This window comes from Seriola dumerili, unplaced genomic scaffold (genome assembly GCF_002260705.1).
Source record: "Seriola dumerili isolate Sdu_G_001 unplaced genomic scaffold, Sdu_1.0 BDQW01000040.1, whole genome shotgun sequence".
NCBI classification, from domain to species: Eukaryota; Metazoa; Chordata; class Actinopteri; order Carangiformes; family Carangidae; genus Seriola; species Seriola dumerili.
In genome coordinates, this window is record NW_019174295.1 from 2399819 (window position 1) to 2424090 (window position 24272).

Sequence of the window (24272 nt, forward strand, 5' to 3'; positions counted from 1 at the left end):
CAATGTTAACCCCTGTCTCTATCATGTCTCTTCTTCCACTGAAGTTAACATGCTGACCAGCCAGTCCCGGCACTTCCTGATAGTGACTCACTGTAGCCTCCAATCTGCCCTGAGGATGAAGCGCTGCTCAGAGGGCGTATTATAACAGCTTGTCTTGTAAACACAACGATGGCTGAAGCTCTTGTCAGGCGACAATAATCACCACCTGCTCCCAGCAAGAAACCATGTTCAGCAACAGAGAAAACAAACAAGATTTTTTGCTTTAGTGTCACTTGTTCTTAGTCAAATGAAAACTAAGATTTTTGTAACTTCACAAATACCTTTTGCAGATTAAAATGGTCTGATTTTAGTTGTTAACTATAGGACAACAACTTGGTTCATGTTCAGATTTGTCCACACAAAGTTGTGAAAATCTTAAAGTATTTGACAGAAGTGAAGAATTAGGATCACGAACACCATGATCTTGTTACGCCTATCTCAGGGCACCACTTGTCTTTGGTATCGTGTAGTTTTCCCAGCTTTGGAGGAACATTCAGGTCTGTTAAGCAGCAGTCAGAACTCCAGCGGTCAGCACATGCGGTTGCCATTTGTAGCTATATTACTAAATACTAAATACTATCTCCCCTCACATTTCAGAGGAACTACAGGAGGGATTTTTGACAGCAGGCAGGAGGTTTCAACCCCCTCCTTGGTGTTCAACCTCCTCCTCTCGCTTCTCATGGCCCCACGGTGTGTGAGTCTTCCAGGTTGTAAAGGATACGGGTTGCGGTTGTACATAGCTCAGATGTACTGAATTCCTGGCAGTGTGGCATGTCACTCGGAGGAACAGTAAGATGTCAAGGCCAGCGAGCCATGAGTGAAAGAGGGAGAGGGATGGGGGAAAAAAGTAGCCCAAGAGATTGTGTGTTGGAATAAGATGGATGAGGTGAGAAATCCATTTCATTACAGAAGCCGGTCAGTGTGAACCTTTTTTTTTTTTTTTTTTTTTAAATTTTGCTTCACATAAAAAATTTTCCGCTTACTATGAATCTTTTTGCAAACCTAAAGATACAGTGAATGTCAGTGACTGTGTTTCATCATAATTACTGTTATGGAGATTTTGAGACATCCACCCCACTTTAAGGTGTGGACTGCCTCTATTACAAGAAATGCACTAATTATTTTTGATCTTTGGATCCTAATGAATTTAAACTTTTTTCAAGCATTATTTGCTATTATTATTTACAGACTGCTTTTTAAGATATGGAGACACCGTCTTTTCAAAGTGTCAGTTAAATATGTCATCAAAACGTCATCGGGTGTCCTGCAACGTGGCTCCAGATGAATGCTAATGTTGCTCCATATCAGCTGAATGCGTTTGCTAAGTTTGCCATATCAACTGAAAGGTCGATGTGTCTGCATGGTTTTCCTCAGATGTGACCCATTGAAGTGTACCAGCAGTGGGTGTACCGGTTCTTTGTTGTCACGGCAACATCAATAAACGTCACGGTTACAATAATAAAACACGTGGCTAAGGTTGTGCAAAGGTCACGGATAAAAGAAAAAAAAGTTGATTGTCGTTTTCATGCCGGCAGTGACAGTGCTGTGTTTGCTCGACTCGTCTGTCACTCTATACTACATCACCTAACGTCCTGCTATCCTCCCGTCGTGATTACTACGGCCACTAGAGGGCGCCTATCAGGGAAAAGTGACCATGGTAAAGTTAGTTGCTTGCACAGACCACCTCAGAGATCTTTTCTTCTTTTTTTTTTTACAGTGTCACTTTACAAATCATGAAGGTGTAAGCCACATCTTACAGCAGCTGAGTAGGCAGCCATCAATCTACTTGATCATATGCTAACAGAAACTAAGACATCCCAAGGTTAAGGTTTGGGATGGTTAAAGTGCCTGAATACAAATCATGTACTATGGCAACAAAAATCAAAGTAATAGCTAATATGTAATATTTAAACATAGTGTACATGCAGCTTTAAAGGTTGTAATCCATTTTCATTTGGGTTTAGATGTTTGAGTTATTGGTCCAGATCTTCCAAATGCTAACAGGCCATCTCCTCCAAACTACACTGTTGCATCTTTTAAAAATGGCAGGGGAGAAGAGAGAACAGCCAAAACCAAGGTTGGCATCACACTCTTTAATTCTGGCCCTTGACATGGAAAAAAAATTAAGGGGGTGGAGGACAATGTAATCCTCGAGGCAGCAAACTCTTGGGTCCAGACTGTGAAAAATGCATACCATGAGGTTGATGCTTAAACTCAATCCAAGTCGACTAACCTCGTGAAAGGTATAGTGTGTGAAAAGAGTTGTTGAGTGTGGATTCAGACGCACAGCAGCAGGATTACTTTTGTGCTTTTGTTTTCCACTGAATAATGAACGTATGGGAGACTGTTCACAAAAGACAGGCTTGTGCCATTAATCACCGGCTAAAAATAAATCTTGCACAAGCACAACTCTAAGTGATGGAGAAGGTGACCAAAACAGTGATTCTCTAGAGAGTACAGCAAGAGATGTTGAAAACAGCTTAATCATTTCCTACACTGTGTGTGTGTGTGTGTGTGTGTGTGTGTGTGTGTGTGTGTGTGTGTGTGTGTGTGTGTGTGTGTGTGTGTGCCTGTGCCTGTGCCTGTGCCTGTGTGTGCATATAGCCATACAATGCACATACAGCAAATGTGTTTCAAATAGCCAAACTGTAGCGCTATAAGTCATGGCCCAGCCTGTGTATGTTTGGAGAACCCAACAGGCGCTGATTGCAACTTTATTTACAGTTAGATATAAATACATATAAGGATCTTTTTACAGTCAGCTCAAAGCTGAAGTCAGGCTCTGAGACGCTCTCTTCACTCTCAGGCCTGTTGGATGAATGGGAGTGCGTCTCGCCTGTCAGATGGAGGATGCAGATGGAGGACATATAGATACTTGTTTTCTGTACTCCGTGAGCTGAGATCACGCAATCGGCTCGCACACTTTCTGCAGCTTGATTCCAGAGCACATTGTGCTTTTTTTCAAGAAGATAAATACGATGGTTGGTTATTTGCCTGACTCTGCTTCTCGGGGTCACATTACAGATGTGTATGTTGCAAACATCATTCTTGTCATCTAAAAGGGGGGAAAAGGAGATAAACTGCCTCGCCATTGTGAGCCGTTACTGTAAGTTATTGTGTACCAGTTCGGCAACTGTCAACTGACCTCTCATGAACCTCACTCAGCATTGTTTAGCTGCAGCGCTCAGCCAGACGTCGTATTGTTTTTGCTTTTGGGGTTTCTCTCACGCTCACCCTGTCACTGCGGCCTGTCTTTCCAATACTGCTCCTCTGACCTCACACAGCCAGCTCACGCTCGGTTGTGGGGCTTTATGCTCACTGCACGTCTTTGTACACATTGCAGGGAACGCTTAAATGTCTGTGTACAAGTGCGCATACCTACATTCATAAGCTACAGGCGGGATTTGTGTGTGTGTTCCTATCTGTGGTTAAAAAAAACCTCTTGTTGAAGGACCAGAACACAGGTTGAAGAAAACTGGAATGGGCTCAGAAACAGCGAGCAGAGCAAACTCGCGTCCAAGACTTCAAGTGGAAACTATTCCAGACTGAAGTCCCATCTGCTTTCACTTTAGAGTCTGAGTCCTAAACTAAATAAAGATCCCTCCTGAACACTTTTATTGCCCTTCTCTCTCTATCCATCCTTCTTTCTCGTCCTCGTCTTTTCTTTGTATCACCATCCCTATAGCACAGATTTTCTTTATTGTTACTTTGTTTGAGCTTCGGTGTTGACTTGAATGTGAGCGGGCCGCGTTCACTCCCCTCTTTCTCTCTGGTTGCGAATAAAACTGTCCTGCAGTGTTACGAGTTAAAATGTCCCCAGTAGAGGCCAGATCTGCTCCTGCTCATGTGCAACACTTGGGTTTGTTTTTACTTGTGTACTGGAAAGATTTTGACCTTCCTCTCAAATGCTGTCTCGGTCTTTTTATTATTACAGATTCATATCTGATGCCCGGCGTCTGTGTCTCCTAATGTCTTTTTTCCTTTTTGGATTTAAATATAACTTCAGTGTTGCCCATCTTATTCTGAAAATGAATGTTCCACTGAAGAAAGTAATAATGAGGCACAAATCGCTACTTAAGGAAAAACTGTATTTAAAAGTGGCTGTAATCAAAGTTTTTATAATAACAATTTATCAAATTACAATGTTTAAAACTAGAATTACCGTCTCGTGGTTGTATTCCTCCGCCACTCATTCTAGTTTCAGATTACGTCCCTGTTTATCCAGAATAATACAAAATATTAACCATTTGTGTGAAATTTTGTCATTAAAACCGTAAATTCGTCCGGCCCTAGCTGTCGCTGGCGCAGAGGCATAAAAATTTTTACAATTTAGAGTTTTATAGTGAGTTTCAGCTCATTGTTTTAGCTGTTCGGCCCAACTTTACGGTTTTAGTTCGCTCTCACAGCTCTCATAGTGTTTTGCTTTTTTCCGGCTGCAGTAGGCAGCTGTTTTCAGTGAAAAAGCTTTAAAATCCCACTGTTTGCTACCAGCTCAGCACCAAACAGCAAACAGACACAGTCCACAGTGAATAGCCGGTGAACATAGTGGAGCATTTAGCAGCTAAAGAGCCAGATATTTCCCTCTGGGGTTGGCAGACATCAAAAACAGAGGGTGAATATCTGACTTACATTCGCCAGGTGGCCAGAAACGCGACTCCACGTAACTGCTGGATGTGTAAAATAAAATTAAAGAATTAAAAAAAAGCAAATGTTTTTGCTAAGAAGTGAAGCGTGTGGGCGATGAGAAGTCGATGATGTGTTCACAACTTGTTTCCACTGACCCCAAGCAACCCAAAATCAATCTTTTAAAAAAAACAAAACAAATCATTATATTCTGTCAGGTTTATATTCCTTGTTTCATCCTATCAGCTGGCCACCATTTTTATTTTTGCTGAAAGAAGTACCATCCTACTCATTCAATAATTCAAAAATATAACAGTCAGTGTTCATGCATGCGTGTTTCACATCTGGATTCTTGGCTCTTGCTCTCTCTTCCTACCGAACACTTATTGATGAATGGGATAAGGGTTAGGGTTAGGGTTAGGAAAAAAAAGGAGCAATAAAGGGATACAATAAAGAACGAATAACTGAATGCTTAGTCTTTCTTTGGTTTTGATATCTGAGTCTCAGGGAACAAGGCAAACATATTTTCCCAAGACAAAGGCACGATTTACAGCCCCCTTATTTAATATAAGTGCCTTGAAGCTCATTATCTGATTAAGTAAAGTTTAATTGTCATCACTGTTTCTGAGGTTGCCATAAAAACGCTTTTCTCCGAGGCCAAGACGACATTTATCAAAGACATCTTTGTTTTTAATTTTGTGCTCTCCCCCAAACAACCACAGAGCAGCACAGCAGCATTAAATACTCCAATCAATTTAACAAACAGTATTGTTGAGTGTAGTCTGTACACACAGGGTGCCACCATAATGAATGGTCACCACACTAAACTGAAACTGAGTCAACACCACAACTTCTAGTCCCATTAAATTCTCACTGGGCTAAAAAAGCGCTGCTGGAATTGGACCAAGAGACGTCTGAATCCATGTTTAAGTGTCTGTGTGTTCAACGTTGACCGGGGGAGCTCCTGCACGATGAATTATATCCATCTGCTAATGTCATTCCAGCGTGCTGCCTTATCCCCTGCCTCTCCCTGCATGGTATGGTTTGGATTGTCACACTCTGCAGCCAATGCAATCACCGGGCTAACTCCCAGGCATGCGCTGCAGCCCGTGGCCAACGGAGGCCATGTTTTTGTTTGTCTAAACAAACACTGTTCATTTTTTGATGTCAGGTTTGTTTGAGTTTCAAATAACATACACCAGAGGGAGGGATTGCAGTTGTTGGGCACTGAACAAAGACTTCTCCATCCATACAAATAATTCATAAAATGAATGAAACACTCTCTAAGTCCACACAGATCTACAGAGGCATCTGCTGAACAAAGAGATGATGATGGGTTTGTGGCCGGACCGCATATCCCAAAGAGACATTTACTGTATATTTATGGGGATGTAATTCTGTTTACCGATGTGCAGGCTAACCGGCTGTCTCCTGGCTAGGTAACGCAGGTCAGTGGAGGGCAGACTGCGTTCAGAGAGCTTCTAGGTGGGTCACAGGTGACCTCATAGTCCTGGAGACATGGAAAGACTGAATGCAATGCTTCCCATTTTTCTAATTCTTCCCAAGGGAGTCAAACCAACCGCACAGGGTGCATGAATAAGTCATGAAGTACAGGCATCTTTTTTTTTTTTTTTTCATCTGAGGTGATGCTCCTCTTTCTCATTGCCATCCCCTTCTCTCTCTGTCTCTGCTTCTTGCTTACTTAAATTCAATCAGAGCGTCCTCTCTTCATTAAGGCCAAGCCAGCCTGGGTCCTCTTTGTCTTCTTTTAAGAGATGCACACTTGCCCTTCTCCTTCCCTCTCCTCAATTCCTCCTCTGGGTCCTCTTGTGGTTGAAGAGGGCAATTTATTCATCTATTGATTTACTCGTTTGTATGTTGGTCCCATGTGAGGGAGGATGATTTCTCTGTGGGCTTCTCAGTTGAGTGCTGTGAGCCCAGATTCGGCCAACCGAGTCAGATCAAAAAGATAGGCATCCGCTGAAAAGCACAGAGACATGTAGAATGAAGTGACAAATGATGAATATGAATCAATAATTCCACTTGTTTACCAAGGCGCTGTTCCATTGAACTGTCCTTTTCTGTCTGTGTTTTATATTTTAGTCTGGGTCTTGGCTAACCCCCACCCACCAGAGAACAAGATCTGGATGATGTGGGTACAGAGGTCAAAGGTCAAAATACAAAGTGCTTAAGAGGGGTGAGAAAGGCTTCAAGAATGATTGACTATGAGAGAAAGGAAAACAAACTAAAATGGTAATCTGATGCCTCTTGGAGCTAATTTATGTAAAAATGTGCAGAAAAAGTCAGAAAAGGCATCAAACACCGTGAAGTGCAGAATGCAGCATGACTGAGAAGAAGAAATACTGCCACGCCATGTTCATCTTTTCTTTCTTTTTACATCACGTACCAGGAAAGGCCTCACACACCTGACTTTTCCTATCACATATGCCAGTGGTCCTCAAACTTTTTCACATAAAGAACCCCTAAACTGACACAAATCAGACCGTGGACCCCCATTTGATTTTGTCCCAGGGTCCCTCGTCTGGCAAGATTTGTGCTTTTAGATGTTTTATTACAGAAAGTGTTTGAAATCCATGACCAAAATAGTCATACACTGTGTCATTGTGTTACTTATGGATGGAAATATTTATATGAAATAAATGATTCCCCATTTTGCTGGGGGCCCTTGAGGGGGTTCCTGGGGGTCCTTGAACCGCACTTTGAGAAACACTGACATATGCTGCCTCCAATTTGCAGGATCATCTTTTTTTTTTTTTTTACTTCTCTAAGCAAAACAAAACAAACAAAAAAAACCTGCAAATATCAGGACATGATGAGTGACTATGGAGAGCTTGGCTTTAACATGCCTGTGGCATCTCTGAAGCCATTAGTACATTTTGTCAAATTTATAACAGATGCACCTAACAGATGAAGACAGATCCTGAAACCGAGGAGCGTCCCCACAGACAAGAAAACTGCAATTCACCGTTGGGTTTGTAACCGACTACAGTATGAGAGAATGTGAAATAATTATATTAGCTGAGACAATGTCAAAACCTGATCCAGAATTTATGAAATTGTATTATTTCTCCTGCCTTTTTTTGTCACATTAAGCTTTCTTGCTGTGTGATTTTATCTGTCTTGACATTTGCTGGCCTCCTGTCGTTGAACAGATGAAATTCTGCATATAATGACAAGCAGCAGAAACACAATTTCAGTAAAAGAAAAAAAAAAAGAAAAGAAAAGAAAAAAAAGTTTAATTTTAGAACAAGCAAGAAAATATATATGACCTGGGTCCGGAGGAGATGAGAATGGCATATACAATCACGCAGACAGGAGGCAGTAAATCAGGGCTGTAGTAAAACATGTGGCATATGCTTCTGGTGTGTGGTATGGGTGTGTGTACGTGCACGTGTGTAAGCTGGTCACCAATATGCCCATCCTAAAATACATTCATAGCACAAAAAAAGTAAGACTCTGAGGCAACATGTGCATCTATTTTGGGTGGAAATTCTTTGCCAAGTGTGACTCATGAGTGAAAACACAACCTGTTTTTCAGATTTATGACATTTAGTCAGCTGGGGGAAAAAAAGGGAAATTTGCATTGGCTGTTATTTGTGTGTCGTGAATGTTGTCTCTGTAACCAACAAATACGTCACTTTGTGTCTGCACTTGTTTCCCCTCGTGATGCATTTATCAAACTCCAAAGCAAGGATTCAGAGAAATGAAGAAGGATGACGATCCCGGAGTTTCCAACTGATGGACGATATCGCACAGAAACAAGAGGAAAGCCCCAGATTGTCAACTGATAAAACTTTTCCACAGTTGATGGCCATTGGTAAGACATGGTGCAGATTTTTCTCTTTTGGCCTTTTGACCCATTTTTGGGAAGAAGAAGAAGAAGAGGGAGAGATTTGGGAGAGTGGGCTTGAAAAGAAGCCATTAAAGTTTACTTTGTACATCCTGGTTATAATTCAGGATAAGAAAAAGAAAAAACTCTTTGCCGTGGCTCAACACTGGATGTCTAAACCTACTGTAGTTGAGCTTCAAGCAGTCCGAGGTATTAAACTGATTCTTAAGCTTCCACAGATGGATGTACAATGGTAAGACCCTTTTTCTGGTTTACCCTAGATATACTGTGCGCACTCTCGGAGTAGGTTGATGTGACTGGGGGGGGGGGGGGGGCTATTTCTTAGCTGTGAAGTACAGATGTCTCAGTAACATCAGCAGCAATTGCAGGGCTAAGATGAGCAGCTTTCACAGTAAGCCACAATGAAAGGCTCCGAGACGCCAGGATGAGCCGCGTTATAAGCTGCACTCGCCCAGAATAAAGTTGAGGCTGTTTTCTTGAACTTTCTCTTTTCTTCAGTAGGATCAGGATTTGTGAGAGAATGTAGGGATCACTCTGCTTTTTTTTTTTTTTAGTGGTTTAATCTCTATAGTTGATCCAGTGAACATACTGTCTTCGTGGGGTTTCAGAGGATGCAGAGGAAGGGAGAAATTCACAAAAGTCACAAAATCAGATGTGAGGTTTGCTAATTATGGGTATTTAAGAGAGGAAAAACTCACCATGAGAGCAATAAGAAATCAACTCGGGTTTCATCAGCTGTGCACGTCTATAATCCTGGACTGAAGTCAACTGACACACAACAGTTCAGTGATCACCAGAATGACAACAAAAAATCACTTGGGAGAGTCACTGCGGTGTCTTTTGACTCCTCCCGATCTTCTGCTAACCCGAGTTCACAGGTTTTCACAAACTCTCTAGACACATGGAGATTTAGTCCAGGCAGCAGCACCGAGAGAGAAATTACACCACGACCATATAAGGACATTATTTCTCCTGATCTGCAATCTCAAATGCAGCTCTGTGTGTGTGTGTGTGTGTGTGTGTGTGTGTGTGTGCTCATGTACTTTGTAAGCACCATTTTGAATTGTAGACCTTGAGAGTGAGGATATTTTTGGAAAGTGAGGACATTTTTGTCTGACTGATTTCTTCAAAGGGCAGTTTTGGGTTTAAGATAAGGCTTTAAGGGTTAAGGTCAGAAATAGAAGCAATGATGTTTTCATTCAGGTCAGGGTTGGGGTTGGGGTTGGGGTTGGGGTTAGGTATTGTGATTGTTAATGGGTGAGTATATGAGTATATAGTGAGTGTTTCAGTCATTTGACACATTTCTGACAGGGAGAGTGAGATGCATTCACACTCTGTACGATGCATGTGAATATAACAGTATATAATATAAGGCATTCATGGAGCTGGCTGTTGTGCATTTCTCAAATTTACACTATCTGAGCAATAAATTCCACCATGCATAATAAAATATCAACTTTATTTCCATTTTTCTGACTTTCCTGACTATTTGCAATATCATGTTGCCTTCCCAAATAAAACATTGGGGGGAAGTCCTCAGTGTCTGCCTCAGTCCTCCGAAAAGGAATCAATGAAAACTGACATTGTGCTATAACTTCACCATTTTACAATGTCACATGTGGTGCTCTCAATCCAAACATCATGTCAGAATCGTGCTGTAATGTTCCAAAAATGCAGCCATTTCTCATCCGCTAGAAGCTTTTCTGGATCCTCTCTGAGCGCCGCTTCTTAAAGGAGTCCGGGGATGAAAACATGGAACGGGTTTGGAGGGAACACAAGAACGAGGGGAAAATCGAGAAAGTGTAAAATCTGCAAATGGAAGAGAAAGCAGGTGGGCTGAGCGCTCATTTCTGACCTGTAAAAATCCGCTTCAGGATAGCAGCGGCCTACTGTGCCAAACCTGACTCACTTTCGCTTCATGCTGAGCGAGCAAAAGGTCACCCTGAAATTCATCCAGGGAAGAGGCGGACTTTGATGCAGGCACAGTGACACAGATTCAACATTTGTGGAGGCGGAGGATGACGAGAATGCGGGGTCAATTTTTGTGACCTATTAATCTGTCCTTTATTGGACTCCTATTTTAATAGATTTGACAGGTAAGTTCATTTTGATGAGTGGTCTTATCCACAGGAGAGAGGAAGTGGCTATTTGGGTGGCTGTGGCCTCCTGCACACTTCAATCCTATAAGCTCTCTATAAAGGAACCCCCTTAAGGAATTCACTTCCGGATGAGCTTGTGTGTGTGTGTGTGTATGTGTGTGTCTTCCAGTTAAATATATGTGAGGTCTTGCTCCCTCGTTACAGGTATCTTTGTCAGTTTTCATATGGCGATGCACCAATGCCTCCAAATTCCTGTATATTTGTACTTTTTGGCCAGTGAAGCATTCGTGATTGATTTTCCTCTTTTAAATTCATTGTCAATTCTCCGGACTTGATGATTTGAAAACACACTGCGTGTGCAGATGAATGCCAGCGCAGTCAGTTTCTCTCTTTGCAATCACTTCAGCAGCAGCTAAAAGTCAGAGGTCAACAACTGGCTTTTACTTTATGTATTATCCTCTCCAAGATGTTGTCGCTGAAATTAGGAGGAGGAAGAGTTGAGGACGAAAGATGAGGAAAGCAAGGAAAGAACAGGAGAGATTATTTGCTTTTTGCATTTTTTTTGCAGGAGGGGGAGATGGTCTTGTCATTTTAAAGGGTTTCGAGGGGATGTTTGTTCACCTTCTTAATGGCTTAAAAGGACTGGAAGCATCTATCTTTTCTTTCCGCGCGTTTCAGGGGGGAAAAGCCCAAGAGGAATGGACCAATTCTAGTCTGTGACTGATTGCACAAGCTCCAACAGATATGCCCCGGCACACATGGAAAAATACCATTATTAAAGTAAATATCACAATGGAATTTCCATTACTCTGACATCAAGTGGAGATATCCTCCATATTAATAAAATCTCATGAAACCAGTTTACATTTTAATCACAAGGAGCATGGGATTTTGTGTTTTTTGCAGAACTTATTTCAGTACATGGTCTATAGAAATACATGAGGATAACGGTGTATTCTTCTCATTGCACAGTAGAACAATGTTTGATGCAGCTACTTTATAACCATCTCTTGTGATTTTGTGTAGATGTACTGTATAAGTGAATATAAACTGCAGACCAACGTGTCTCTGGAGCTACTACTCCAAAGGAATGTCAGTGTGCATGTGCTGTCAGAGTGTGTGAAAGAAAGAAAAAAAAAAAAAGATAGAAAAAGATGATAAAACTAGATGTCAGGAGACTGTGCATGCATGCACACATAAATCATCATCTAAATCATTTACGCGAGCCAGCCGCCACCGAGCATGACTAGTGACAGCAGTCCGTCTGCTGCCAGGCCTCTGTCATGAGGAGCCTGGCACGGTGGGTTTGACAGCCCCACAATCTGAAACATGAAGACCAAATGGACCTGGGGATCTCTGGGGGGGGGGGGCTGGATAGGATCTTTCTGCACCTCTGTGTCCCGCACATCTGGCCCATACTGCACTGCTGTTATGGCTGGAGGTACAGAGGGTTGAGGGTGAGGTGAAGGGAGGGAAAAAATTGAGTATTCAGGGGCAAGAGATAAGGTCTCACACATTTCAGAGCCGTGCAGCTGTTCTGTGGTTTCTTTTTTTTTCTTCTTCTTCTTCTTCTTCTTCTCCTTCTTCTTCTTCTCCTTCCTTTTTTGTACAGCTTTCCTAAAGACTCAATACATTTGGGAAGATTTAGTTGCACATAATGTGTGCTTCATTCTGTCTATCTGAGGAAAAGCAGGATTCCTACTCATTATTTATGCGTATAGATATCTATGCAATTGAATCCCTGCTTGTTAATAGCTGTGGTGCCTTTAATCACGTTGTACCTGTCGGTGTCTGTACGACATAAATTTGGATATTACTCTTTAAGACAGACGCTCCGGTGAGGCTCGTATTGTGCTGTTGCCTGATAAACAGACACATTCTTGGCATGTTGGGCACATTACTTAATGCTACTTTGGATTTGACAGTAAATGGCTTCAGTGCATGAAGGCGTATGTCTTTGGACTGCCTGTACAAGGGTAAATGTTGACTTTAAGTTTGGTTGCCATTGCTTGACCTCGCCTAATAATTGTATACGTTTTTAATTAGTCATGGTTGTGATATAGCATCAGAGCTGCTGTTGAGGTCATGTATTTAGCGTGTCTGTGGTGTTTGGATGCCTCCAGGGCTGAAAAACTTTTAGTAAAATCCACACACAATTCTAAGCCCTCATGCTTAAAGCCTGCATCCGCATCTTCACTATTATTTATCTGTCCTAATTCTGTCTTTAACTTCTTTTTTTTTTTTCTTTCCTTTTTTTTTTTTTCCCCCAACGAGCATCTCCCAACAGTTCCAGCTGACCAGCGTAATGGAAAGCTCCACACCAAACCAGACTGGGCTCGGTGCAGCACAGGCAGCCTAATGGGTCTCATAAGGCTGAATAATGGAAGTGTCACCAAGGAGCTCCAGAAAGAGACCACAGACAAAAACCACGAGGGGCAGCGTCTGAGTGCGTGCTTTTAAAGGGATCATGTTAGAAAGGAGATACTGTGTTCAGAAGTGTCATAGAAAAATATGAACAAATGTGAATAGAAAAGCAAGTGTGATGATAAACCTTCTGTCATCAACAGTAAAAGGCTTTTTTTTTTTTTTTTTTTTTAAAGACAAAGCACAGCAGAGGAATGTCTGTGGAAAAAAAAGGTGTTTCCTCTTTCATTGTTAGCGGTCGACTGGATGTGACTGCCTCATAAACCCGTGTGAGTGCTTGGTGTTTCTGTGGCGGCTTGTTTGATTACACTCCATTTCCCCTCTCCCACAGCCCCACCAGGTGGCTGCCCGGCGCTCCTCTGTCAACCAAACCCTCTGTGGTCCCGCGGTGCTCACGTCTCCTGGAGGCGCTGAGGTTAGTTCAGGGGCGTTTGGGCTCACTGCAAAAAATTATGGGTTTGTCAGAACTGTTTCAAAGAAGACTGGCACATACAAAAAAAAAAAAAAAAGAGATCAAAGAGGTGCCTTTAAGCTCCTTGATTTGAAAAAGGATTCCTCAGAATACACAATATGTTGGAGGTCCTCTAGGTTCCTAAACACTGCATTGAAATATTGGTTTGAATGGAACTCCCAAAGTTTTTGAATTATCTTTTTTGACTGCTTTTGTTGATCATATGGGCTTTTTTTTCTTTTAACTGTGTAAATTCAGTGTGTTGCAGAAATGTAGATTGTGCACATTTTTTTCAGAAGCCGCAGTTTGTGATTGTTCCTTGCTCATATAAAAATGAATCACAAGCAGTAATATTGTAGTATTTTTATACACTACAATTTATCATGAGATCCATTCATCTTTTGAATGTAATATACTTTATATGAGTTCAACAGTGATGTCCAGTTCATCTTTTTAGTCTCATGGAGATGCTTCCAGCATGAGCTCACTAATCCCATAGGTATGACCGCTGAGGACAAATCGTCTCTTAAGATGTCACCTCAGGAAAAATAAAGAATCTTTACTCTCATTACCCACTGATTAACTACAGCTGGTGTAAATATTTAGGAGATAGCTCTTGTTTATTTTATTTCATATGCATTTCTCTCTCCTTTCATGATTAGGCCCATGGATCCCCCGCTTCCTGGCTGGATTAGTGTGTTTGCTTTGATGTGGCTTGTGCCCGTCTTGGTGTGTGTGGGCAGGCCTCTCACTGCTGTGAGTGTGTGTGTGGCATGGTTGAGGTGACGGGGTACATGCAAGACCCCCCCCCTTTTTCTTTTTTTTTTTACTTTGGCAGTGTTTAGATGTAGTGCGTGACCCAGAGTGCACCATAAACCAGCAGATTGAGGAACAAATACAGCTGTAAAACACCAATCTTGGCAACTAAGGCAAACACTTCTGATCACAGCTTGCTCATTTGGCCACAACTGTGTGCGTGTGTGTGTGTGTGTGCGTGTGCCCCATTATGCGAATGTACGTTGTGTAGTTTTTAACAAGCTACAGTGTGTTCTGCCAAGTACAGGTAGCTGATTTCAAAAACAAAATAAACTCAGGAAGCATTAATAACATCTCTGGCACATATGGGAACAGTGAATGCGTCCAACATCGCAAAGGCCTCCATATGAATTACAAACTACAGCAATATCATGTTCAACATGCATCAATATTAATACTTATCATATGTGTAATGTATCGGTTTTGATAAGAAACATTAATATCAGACTGTCAGTCCAGGTTTATAAGCAAAACGTGACTTTGGGTTGGGGCCTATGGGTTCAGGCTAATGCTGCTGCGCTAACGGTTGCTAAGTGCCGCATGAAATACTTAGCTGCTAATCAGTCAATACTATGATGAGTATTAGAATTTTCATCATTAATAGCTGAAGGCTCATGAACAGCATTTATTAAGTGTTATCCAAACATTAGACAGTGAAAGTTCATTCTTAACTCTGGAAACAGTGGTTTGACAAAAGAAATGATAGACTCAAGGTCCACTTACTGGCTTTCAACTGCATCTTGGCCTTTCTCAGAGGATGGGGATTGCACAGGTTGTCATGGAGATAGCTCATTTCTCATTCTTAGGTCATGATATGACAGCTGAGCAACTGTATCTCCATGACAACAGAGGAAGCTCTGTCTGCTGAGGAAGATGTGACTGAAAGGTCCGGACAAGGCTGCGACGTGGATCTTGATTTAAGATTTGCTTTTGCAAATATATGTCAATTATGGTTAAAGCACATTTATCAAAGATTATCCACATATGGAAATTAGCAAAATATGGAAAGTAGTTCTTCTGGAAATGTTGACTTTGTTACTGTTAGTGTTGGAATAAAAACGCTGTCACTTATTAAAGGAAACGGAGGGAAAGGATTTACACCACTGGACTCAGAGAGCTCCTGTGCTAATATTATAACACACCAACGCACACGCTTTGCAAAAACAGCAGCACGACACCCTTCAAGGAGAAAGAAAAACCCTGAATGGCAATGACCTGTAATATTTACCTATGGTGACTCCTGAATGGCTCGCTCACAGCTACAGAGGGCCCCGCACACCTCAGGGCAGGGGCCGATGTTTTTGCTGCTCCTGATGCAGAACAGATGAGAATGACTTTTTTGGAAATTTTTTGGTTCGCTGTCGAGGACTGGAACCCCCTCGCTGCACTCAGTGGCTTCATGGTCAGTCAAAAAATATTTAAACACTGATATGACTTTAAAATACATATGAGGAAAGTGTGTTTGCGTGCGTGCTGTGGAATTCGTCCGCATGAATCGAGTATCTCGGTGGAGTACACACAGCGTCAGTGTTAAACAAGCACTGTGAGGTCGGCCGCTCTTTGTTTGAAAAGAGGGTGGGGTGTCTCTCTACAATGTAAACACTTCAAAGAGAAGATCAGTCTATTAGTGGCGTTTCTGATTAGCTGATGAACAAAAGCAAATGAAGGCTGGTGTGGTCTCCTGGAGAATATACACCAGTGTCATGTACTCAGGGCCTGCTGGCGATTGGCATGTTCATTAATTGTCATGTTTACAATGAGCTGAGTGCGAAGCCCACATGTGAAGTCAGCAGATGATTTCAAGTGGCTCTGAAGGGGTTGTTAGTCATCCAGTAGATCATGGAAATGATCATAAAAGCTGCTGTAGTCATCATGATGTTGCTTCATCTTTTTCCCTTACACGGATGATATGTGAAAAGCATCATCAGCTTTTGAAGCGAGTTGTCTCTCGGGTGATGAGATGTTAGTCTGCAGAAACTTAATATGATGTCTGCTCTTTGTAGACATGATTTGTAGTCATCTGTGTTTTAAGTTTGGGATTTGGTGCCATCATGAGGGCGTATCAGGTATAGAACGGACCAAAAATGCTTTGTATTAAAGCATTTAGTGATTGTGATGGGAGAACTAAATGTGTGCTGCACGTCTGATAGGTTGCAAAAGTTAAAAATCTGAAATGCATTGATTTATAATTTATGTTCAGGATGAGTGGAGACAGTGTCGGCGCCGGTGATGAATGTATTTGCATGAGACTTTTCCCTACATGTGTGTGGGTCTCTACATGAGTCAACAGGTGAGTCTGCTCACTAATGACTGAGTAAGGAATAACATCCTCTAGTTCCAGTAACTGGTCCTTCCGCGGCCAAACTCACGCCTCATGCGGTTGCTGACTAACTTAGAAGATCAAAAACTTTCTCCGTCACTTTCTACAACCATGACATTTAACAGAAAAATATGTAGTTCTTGCCTCCTCTGTGCTGCACACTGCTAACTCTGCACTTTCCACAGGAGCAACGAGTGGTCACACACAGACTTGGTTATGTGAGGGAGTGTGATTCGTTACAAATACTATGTGTTCATGCTAATCCCTGATGTTTTCCCTCAAGTGTTAATTTGTATAATGTTTGTGAGAAATGGACACAACTGCCAGTGATTTTCAAAACAAGTTAGAATTTAATTGATGTGTTTGTTCCGCATGAATATGCAATAAAATTCCTGCACATGTCCATAAAAACAAAAGGCTGAGCACAGAGAATAAAACGGAGAGTATGAATTATGTTCCTTGATTTGTGTGGTGGTAGTTTCTGGTAAAAGGAATCATTTTAAACTTAAGTTTCTGTGGAAGCAACTCATCTCTACAGGACATGTTTTGATAACTTGATAAAAAAATGCAGCTGTTTTCATAGTATCTCTTTTTTTACTCTTAGCATCCTGTTGGAGAGAAGAATCCCAGCTGTTACAGAAAAAATAGGTTTCTTCATTCTGCATTCTCTGTATTTTGAGATAAATATTAACTTTTTCATCATATATATGTAATATGGTAATTTATATTTAATTTCATTGGGTCTCCCTCATAGCATGAGTGTAGAGGGAGGATATTGTTTGGCTGTTACTTTTAAAAATTATTGTTTGAATATTAAAGGTCCCATATTTTACACTTTTCCTTTGTTTTATTTGAAGTGTTGATCCATAAGAAGATATATTTGTGGTTTTAAGAACCAAAAATCATCTCAATGTAGTTTTACATCTCCTCTCTGGAGCTCTGGATTATTTTCTGAGTGATCAAATAAAAATATGGGCGCGGCTTGGGGCATGGCTGAGGGCAGTGACTGCTCTGGTGTGACATCACAAAGTTAGGGAAGTCCTGACGGCTCGTTTAAGGTTCAGTTTCTGAATACAAGCTGTGTGCATTTCTCTGTGGACTGAGCGCTTTGATACTACTCACAGTAATAATACAGAACCCAGACCTGCTTTATAATCAAAGAAAACATGGACATCTACGTTTATACAATAAGGGACCTTTAAAATCCATTTTTTTCATACTTGCTCACCTCTCTTCTCTCCTCTCATGTGTAACACACATGGATGGAACTGTAACTGTAACATAACCAGGAGAAGAGTCAATGAATACACTCAATCCAGTAAGTCAAGATTCATTTTCACACAATAAAAGTAAATCATTATCATAATTTGAAGAAATTGATGGTAACTGGCCGATCTGGAGCAGGAGTGTTACGGCTGTAGGTTATAATTTGGAATGACAGCACTGTACACACACATCTGCAGTAGCAGCAGCTGTGGCGAATTATGTTACATGCGATTATACTGTTCGCATGTCCGCAAGCTGTAAAACATTTTTTTGTTTTGTGTTTCAGTTATTTAGGACAGAGGAGAAGAAGAAGAAGAAGAAGAAAAAGAAGAAATTGCACAAAACACTGTGCCATGTTCACTGCAGCAGGTTAGTGACTCAGACTGGCATCAAACAACACGCCGACAGCTGGGAAACTCGTTCTGTGTTCATGCACACTTCCATTGGTAAAATGTTCCCATATGGAATTTCACACCCATTCCCAAAAAATAGACCATGAGTTTCTCTTGGCTGCACAGTTCTTTCAGTTTCCCATCCATTCATTAATAAAACGTTCACTCTTTCCCTGGCTTTCACTTTCCACCTCCGTCCTCGGACTCTGATTGACTGCAGAAGCTGTTAGAAAAACTCCCCAGCCTGTCAAGTGTTTGCAGGATAGCATCCAGCACTGTTAACATTGTTCATAGGCAGTGGTTCATTCACAGCTTCCATATTTGATTGTGACAGGCACATGCTGTATGTGCCCAGTGTTATGTTCAAACATTTACTGTCACATGGAGGCTGAATCCTAAGTGATGATGCCCAGCTGGATGCGAGGGAGTTGATTCGCTTTGGTTTGAACTGTATCATCCAAAATGTTCACAACATCAGCTAAATATCTGTGATTATTGGTTTAAACCCTCAACTCATGTGAAACCATTTATAATGAACTATTTGGCATGAGATCCATATTGTGATTGGCTCAGAGGTAGGTGTGTGTGTGTGTGTGTGGCTTTCCTTTTATTCAAACAATCTTTTCATTTTAAAATTTGCTTGTGACAGCCGGATCTTGTGGTTGAAATGAAAATAAAATAACCTGAATTTACTTTGCATATGAACTAAAATGTAAAAGACATCAATTTTTTTTTTTTCATTAAAAAATAATATTAAATTCTCAGTGAGTCCGTCTGTTTCAGTGTGTGGCGGGGCAGCAGTGAAAACAGTAATTAAGATCACACAGGATCGTTATGAAGATGCTGGATTCACTGAGGGAAAAAAACATTAGTCACCCGAGGATCACCCCAGACTAAAACACTTACCCACAGAGGGCAGCACTGTAACTATGTTGTTCAAAAACAGGAATAGGAAGATTACAGCGCAAGTGATGGAGATGACCAGTACGCAACAGAGAGGAGATGTGCAGTTAAGGAGCAGGGAGAAGAAACAACAGAAAACAGATTTTATGAGTGAATACAATACATATGGGAGTCTCGAGTTCGCCCTTGTTTCATCAAAGCCTCACTAAAGTGACGTCTAGATAAAGTTAGATAATAATATCTAAAATACAAAAAGAAACATGGCCTCTGAACATAATCCAGCCAGGGATAATACATGGGATATATACATTATATATATGAGACAACATACATGAATAGAAACCTTAATGCATGTGGTCACAGGTATTTTTCCTTCAAAAAATATTTCTCATTGCAAATTAGTTGTAAATAAACATAACCTGTGGGAGACAGAGTTGTATAAGCTTTTTAATAGGTGGGAAGGTCGGCCATGTGACTGAGAAACAGCCGATATCAACAACTGCACAGTATTCTTATATCGTTTGACTCATTTGAGATGTGACTTAATGATTTTCACTGAAACAAACACTTTTACACGTCTCACATGCACAATTTATTTTCAAACGTTCATTTGCATATTCCAGAACACCTCTGTGTGACGTCACTGACAGGAGCACATTCCGTGTTCTATACGTCACACCTAAAGAACACGCGGAGACACATTTCAGCATACAACTGTTGGATCTACGTTCAATCGTCGTGTTAGTGAAGTTAGTGAAGTTAGTTATATTGTTAGTGAAGTTATCGCATTCGAAACTTCTGGAGAATCTTCATGGATAAAGCACCTGGAAGGAAGATCAAGAATCGCCGTTTTCAGGCTCTCAGGAGAGATAAAGGTAAGTGAGAAATGACTGTTGTTGAGCCCTTTTTCTCATGCTGAAAGGTTATTTTAAAAAAAGACAATTTCAAACAGTTAGCCTCTACAATTCACAACAAATTGATTTTTCACTGTTTCACTGTATTTTTCCTCATTTACAGAGAGCAGCAGCAGCAGCAGCAGCACTCAACAAAATGCATCACCTGCAATGGATAGCAGGACTCAGAGACCTAAGAGGAAGGCCAGTCCTGAAAAGAAGACCCAAAGAAAAAGGAGAAGGGCCTCTGAGATGGCTGAACCCTGTGGCAGCAATAAAGAGGATGGCATTGTGAGGAGAGGGAAGAGGAAAGTAATGGACGATGGAGAGGGGCCATCAAAGCAGCAGCAGAAGAAGAAGAAGATGCCAGTATTCTACCTTCTCAAAAACAACGAGGACTCGGCCTCCACCTCAGTGGACACTGGTAAACCTAACCTGATCATGTGTATTGTCAGTTTACAGTTTACATGAGGTTTATATTTAGTGGATACATTAATACAGAAAGCACAAAAAAGTCCATCAACTAGTGTTAATTATTTGTGAGGATCATTTTTGATTTTTTTCTGTCCAGATTTTGGGATATTTGTCTTTGAGATTTTTGTAAGAAAAACTTTTTCTTTGGTAGAAAGTAGCTCCAATATAGAAACTGAAATGAGCAGCCATTCTTTGAACTTAGATTAATCCATAGAGGTGGCAGATCAGAAAAGACTAGTGTCATTTTGAAAGGCACTGAGTCACAGTTTCTTATGTCATTTAGGTTGTGAGGTGCTTATGAGGATTTTATTGTCCACATTACTGTCACGAAACAAGCTGATGTTCCTCTGGGTGTTTTTCTCTTCTGCAGAGAACAGCGACCCTTTAGAAGGCTGCAGTACATTTGTGGGATATGTGAGCAAGAGAAGTGTTAAGAGAAAGGCCCCCACTGAAGGAGAAGGACCGAGGAGGAAGAGGAAGAGGAGAACGGACCCAAAGGAGACCCAGAAGAAGGCGGAGGAGGAGGAGGAGGAGTTGTCAGCAGACGCCCAGAGAGGTAAGTAGGAAGTCATTAATGTAGAGTTTGACTTTGTGTTAAGGTGGGGTTTAAAACGAGGATTTACATCAGTTGTAACATAGGAGGGATTAATATTTGAGCTTGAATAATTAATGTTCCTCACAATTGTATTAAAACAAAATATGTGTGTTTGTGTTTAGCTCAATTTAAGGCCAAATACAAACAGCAGAAACAGCTCGGTGAAGGAGGGTGTGGGTCTGTGTTTGCTGGCTACCGCAAAGCAGATCATTTACCAGTAAGTGATACACACACATTCTCATGTACACACAAACACACAAACACACACCATATGGTCATAATGTGCTAATCAAAGTGTTGTTTGTGTCTTGTAGGTGGCTATCAAACACATACCAAAGAACAAGGTGTTTTGTAAGGAAACGGTGAGTAAACAACACCGACTGTTGTTGAAATGTGCCGCATTCATCAACACCCTCACTAACTGAATGTAGTGGGAATGAATTATAGTCATCTATGGAGCACCTCTCCCTCATCCTCTATCCTGTCGTTATGTTTCAGGACCAGAATGGGAACGAGCTGTCTGTGGAGGTGGCTGTCATGTTGAAGCTCTCTGCTGAAACGCCTGGATCAGTGGGGACGTCAGCGTCTGTGTCTCTACTGGACTGGTATGACCTGGGCCAGAAGCTCATCCTGGTGCTGGAAAGACCAGTCCCCTGCGAGGACCTCTTCACGTACCTGGAGGTCAAACGAGGCACTATTCAGGAGGAGGAGGCCAAGGTAAGCTACTGGAGGATCTTATGTGTAGGACGGCAGTTGTGGTCAGCTTTGAATCACAACAGCTAACACAGAGTCACCATGTCTCTTCGTCTGTCTCTCTCTCAGATCATACTGAAACAGCTACTTCAAGCAGCAACCGAACTCGAGAATCAGCGCATCTTTCACCGGGACATCAAACTTGAAAACATCCTTATTGAGACGGGCTCAGACGTCCCGCGTGTTCGCCTCATCGACTTTGGACTCAGCTGTTTCTTCAAGAAAAGATCAGTTTTTCAAGATTTCTATGGTAAGATGTCTGGCTTCTACTACTGCTCCTCAATAATTCACTGGTCTGTAACATTTAATCAAAGCTTCTCCTCCTACTCATCCTCTTATTATTGTATGTGTGTGTCTTCTAGGTACCTGTGATCACATCCCTCCAGAGTATTACAGTCATTTTACCTACAGCGCCAGCCCCACCACGGTGTGGCAAGTAGGAGTGGTCCTGTTCGAAATGTTCCACAGACGAGAACGTTTCGAGACCAGAAAGTTCCTGACAAAGAAGCTGAAAATCAACAAACGACTGTCCGAGAGTAAGAAAAACACACTCAGACACAAACCTGTCAGCAGACACACATCCGTTCACTCTGATGGATGACTGGAGCCGTCACCTTCATCATCTAACCCTAACCCTGCATCTTTCTCTCCAGATTGCCAGGATTTCTTGAAAATGTGTTTGACCAAAGTCCCAGCACGTCGCCCGACCCTGGAGCAGCTCCAGCTTCACCCCTGGCTCAGATAAACCACACACACACACACACACACACACACACACTTCAAATTATTCAGACCATACACACCATACAACAGGTAAGGGCCAATCTTATGGATCATTAATGGATACTTACTAATGCCTTTCTCTCTTTCACAGCAAGGATGATGCAAAGATTTCCTTGGACTTTAATTGGACTTTAATTGGACATTAATTGGACTGTATCAGACTTCTTACATAACATTTCTCCCACTTGCAGTTCCTGTAGCACCCCCAGCTGTCCGTGGAGAGGGGATCTCTCTTTGAATTGCCTCTCCCGAGGTTTCTTCCCATCTTCCCTCTAGCCTCAGGATTTTGGGGAGTTTTTCCTCGTCTTCTTAGAGAGCTTGGGCTGGGTCAGGACCTGCTGCTGATATAGACCCGTGGAACCCAATCAGCCATTATGTTCGGACACTATCTCACTTTTTCCCCCGGTCGCTTGCCTACAAAATGCTGTATACTGTATAAGCAAGCTAAAGATACCAGTCAGATACAACTGGTTTTGACCTCGCTTTCCATATTGCAACGAAAATCTATCATTTGCATGGTTCTCGCTAAGAAAATATTTACTCTTTTTTCCCACTATTGTAAGATTTTTTCCCATTACTGCTGGTATAACAACCAACAGTAATGGGAAAAAATCCTTTGCAGCTTGATCTTGTCTTAAACTAAAACGCTTGGAACTAGAGTTCCAAACGTTTTAGTTTAGGCTCAGCTGTTGTTGTCTTTACCAACAGTTTAATACTGCAATTAATTTAAGTGGCCATTGTACAAGTAATATTAAGTAGCAATACATAAGTAATAATCCATGTAACCAAACTGTAATTGAATTGAAACCCAATAAAAAAAAATCTGTTGTTTAGACCGCAGTCGTAATTCTTTTGTTCTTGTTGCATTTTGAATTATATAAATGCTGTAATCTACCTACAGTCTCTTGGTGACAGACACATGTAAAGAAAGTATTGACAGTGATGATCTTAAAAAAATAAAGTTTTATTTTTCATCAAACATTTTTTTCCTCTTTCATTAAGAAAAGATATCTCCCCTTAAGACACACATAAAATGAAGCCTGACATGATGAGAAGCGAAGTTCTCCTGAAGCAGTTTCTTCAATAAACGAGCACTAATTTCTAGCTGTGCTGTGCCTGTGGTAATCTGACTTTGAACAGAAATAAAAGCAGCCTTAAATTGCAGCCCAAGTGTTACCAAAGTTACTAACTTTTGCCTTCCATCTGAACTTATATTTTTTGTAAACTTGGTTCTCCTTGGAATTGTGCCTGTGTCTTTATGCAAAGTCTATGAATCTGCCCCTTGGATTCACAGAGGTCAGAAGTACTAACATGTCTTGGGGCACAATGAAAGGAACAGTTACAACTCATACATACCTGAGTTAATGTACAACCATCAGCAGAAACCTGCACATATCACCTGCAAGATGCCCCCGATACTTCCAAAGACGGGTTGTAGCCGGATAAAGGAAAAATGAAGACCTCTCACTCCGCTCCAATTTCAAGGTACAATTCTAAAGTGTGATGAGGAAATGTGCTCAAAGTCTGCAGTTTATATATTTTGTTAAAAGTGTCAAACGATGATTAGTTT

At 41.4% G+C, this 24272-nt stretch overlaps 1 protein-coding gene across 1 annotated transcript; it reads left to right on the forward strand.

Annotated features, from left to right (window-relative positions):
- The first annotated feature begins 20268 nt into the window (after window positions 1-20268).
- LOC111217009 (serine/threonine-protein kinase pim-1-like) lies at window positions 20269-22664 on the forward strand. Its single transcript, XM_022738694.1, has 8 exons — window positions 20269-20521; window positions 20942-21127; window positions 21289-21383; window positions 21481-21528; window positions 21665-21883; window positions 21989-22169; window positions 22282-22455; window positions 22573-22664. The coding sequence occupies exons 1-8, from the start codon at window positions 20269-20271 to the stop codon at window positions 22662-22664; spliced, it is 1248 nt and encodes a 415-aa protein (XP_022594415.1).
- The last annotated feature ends 1608 nt before the right edge of the window (window positions 22665-24272 follow it).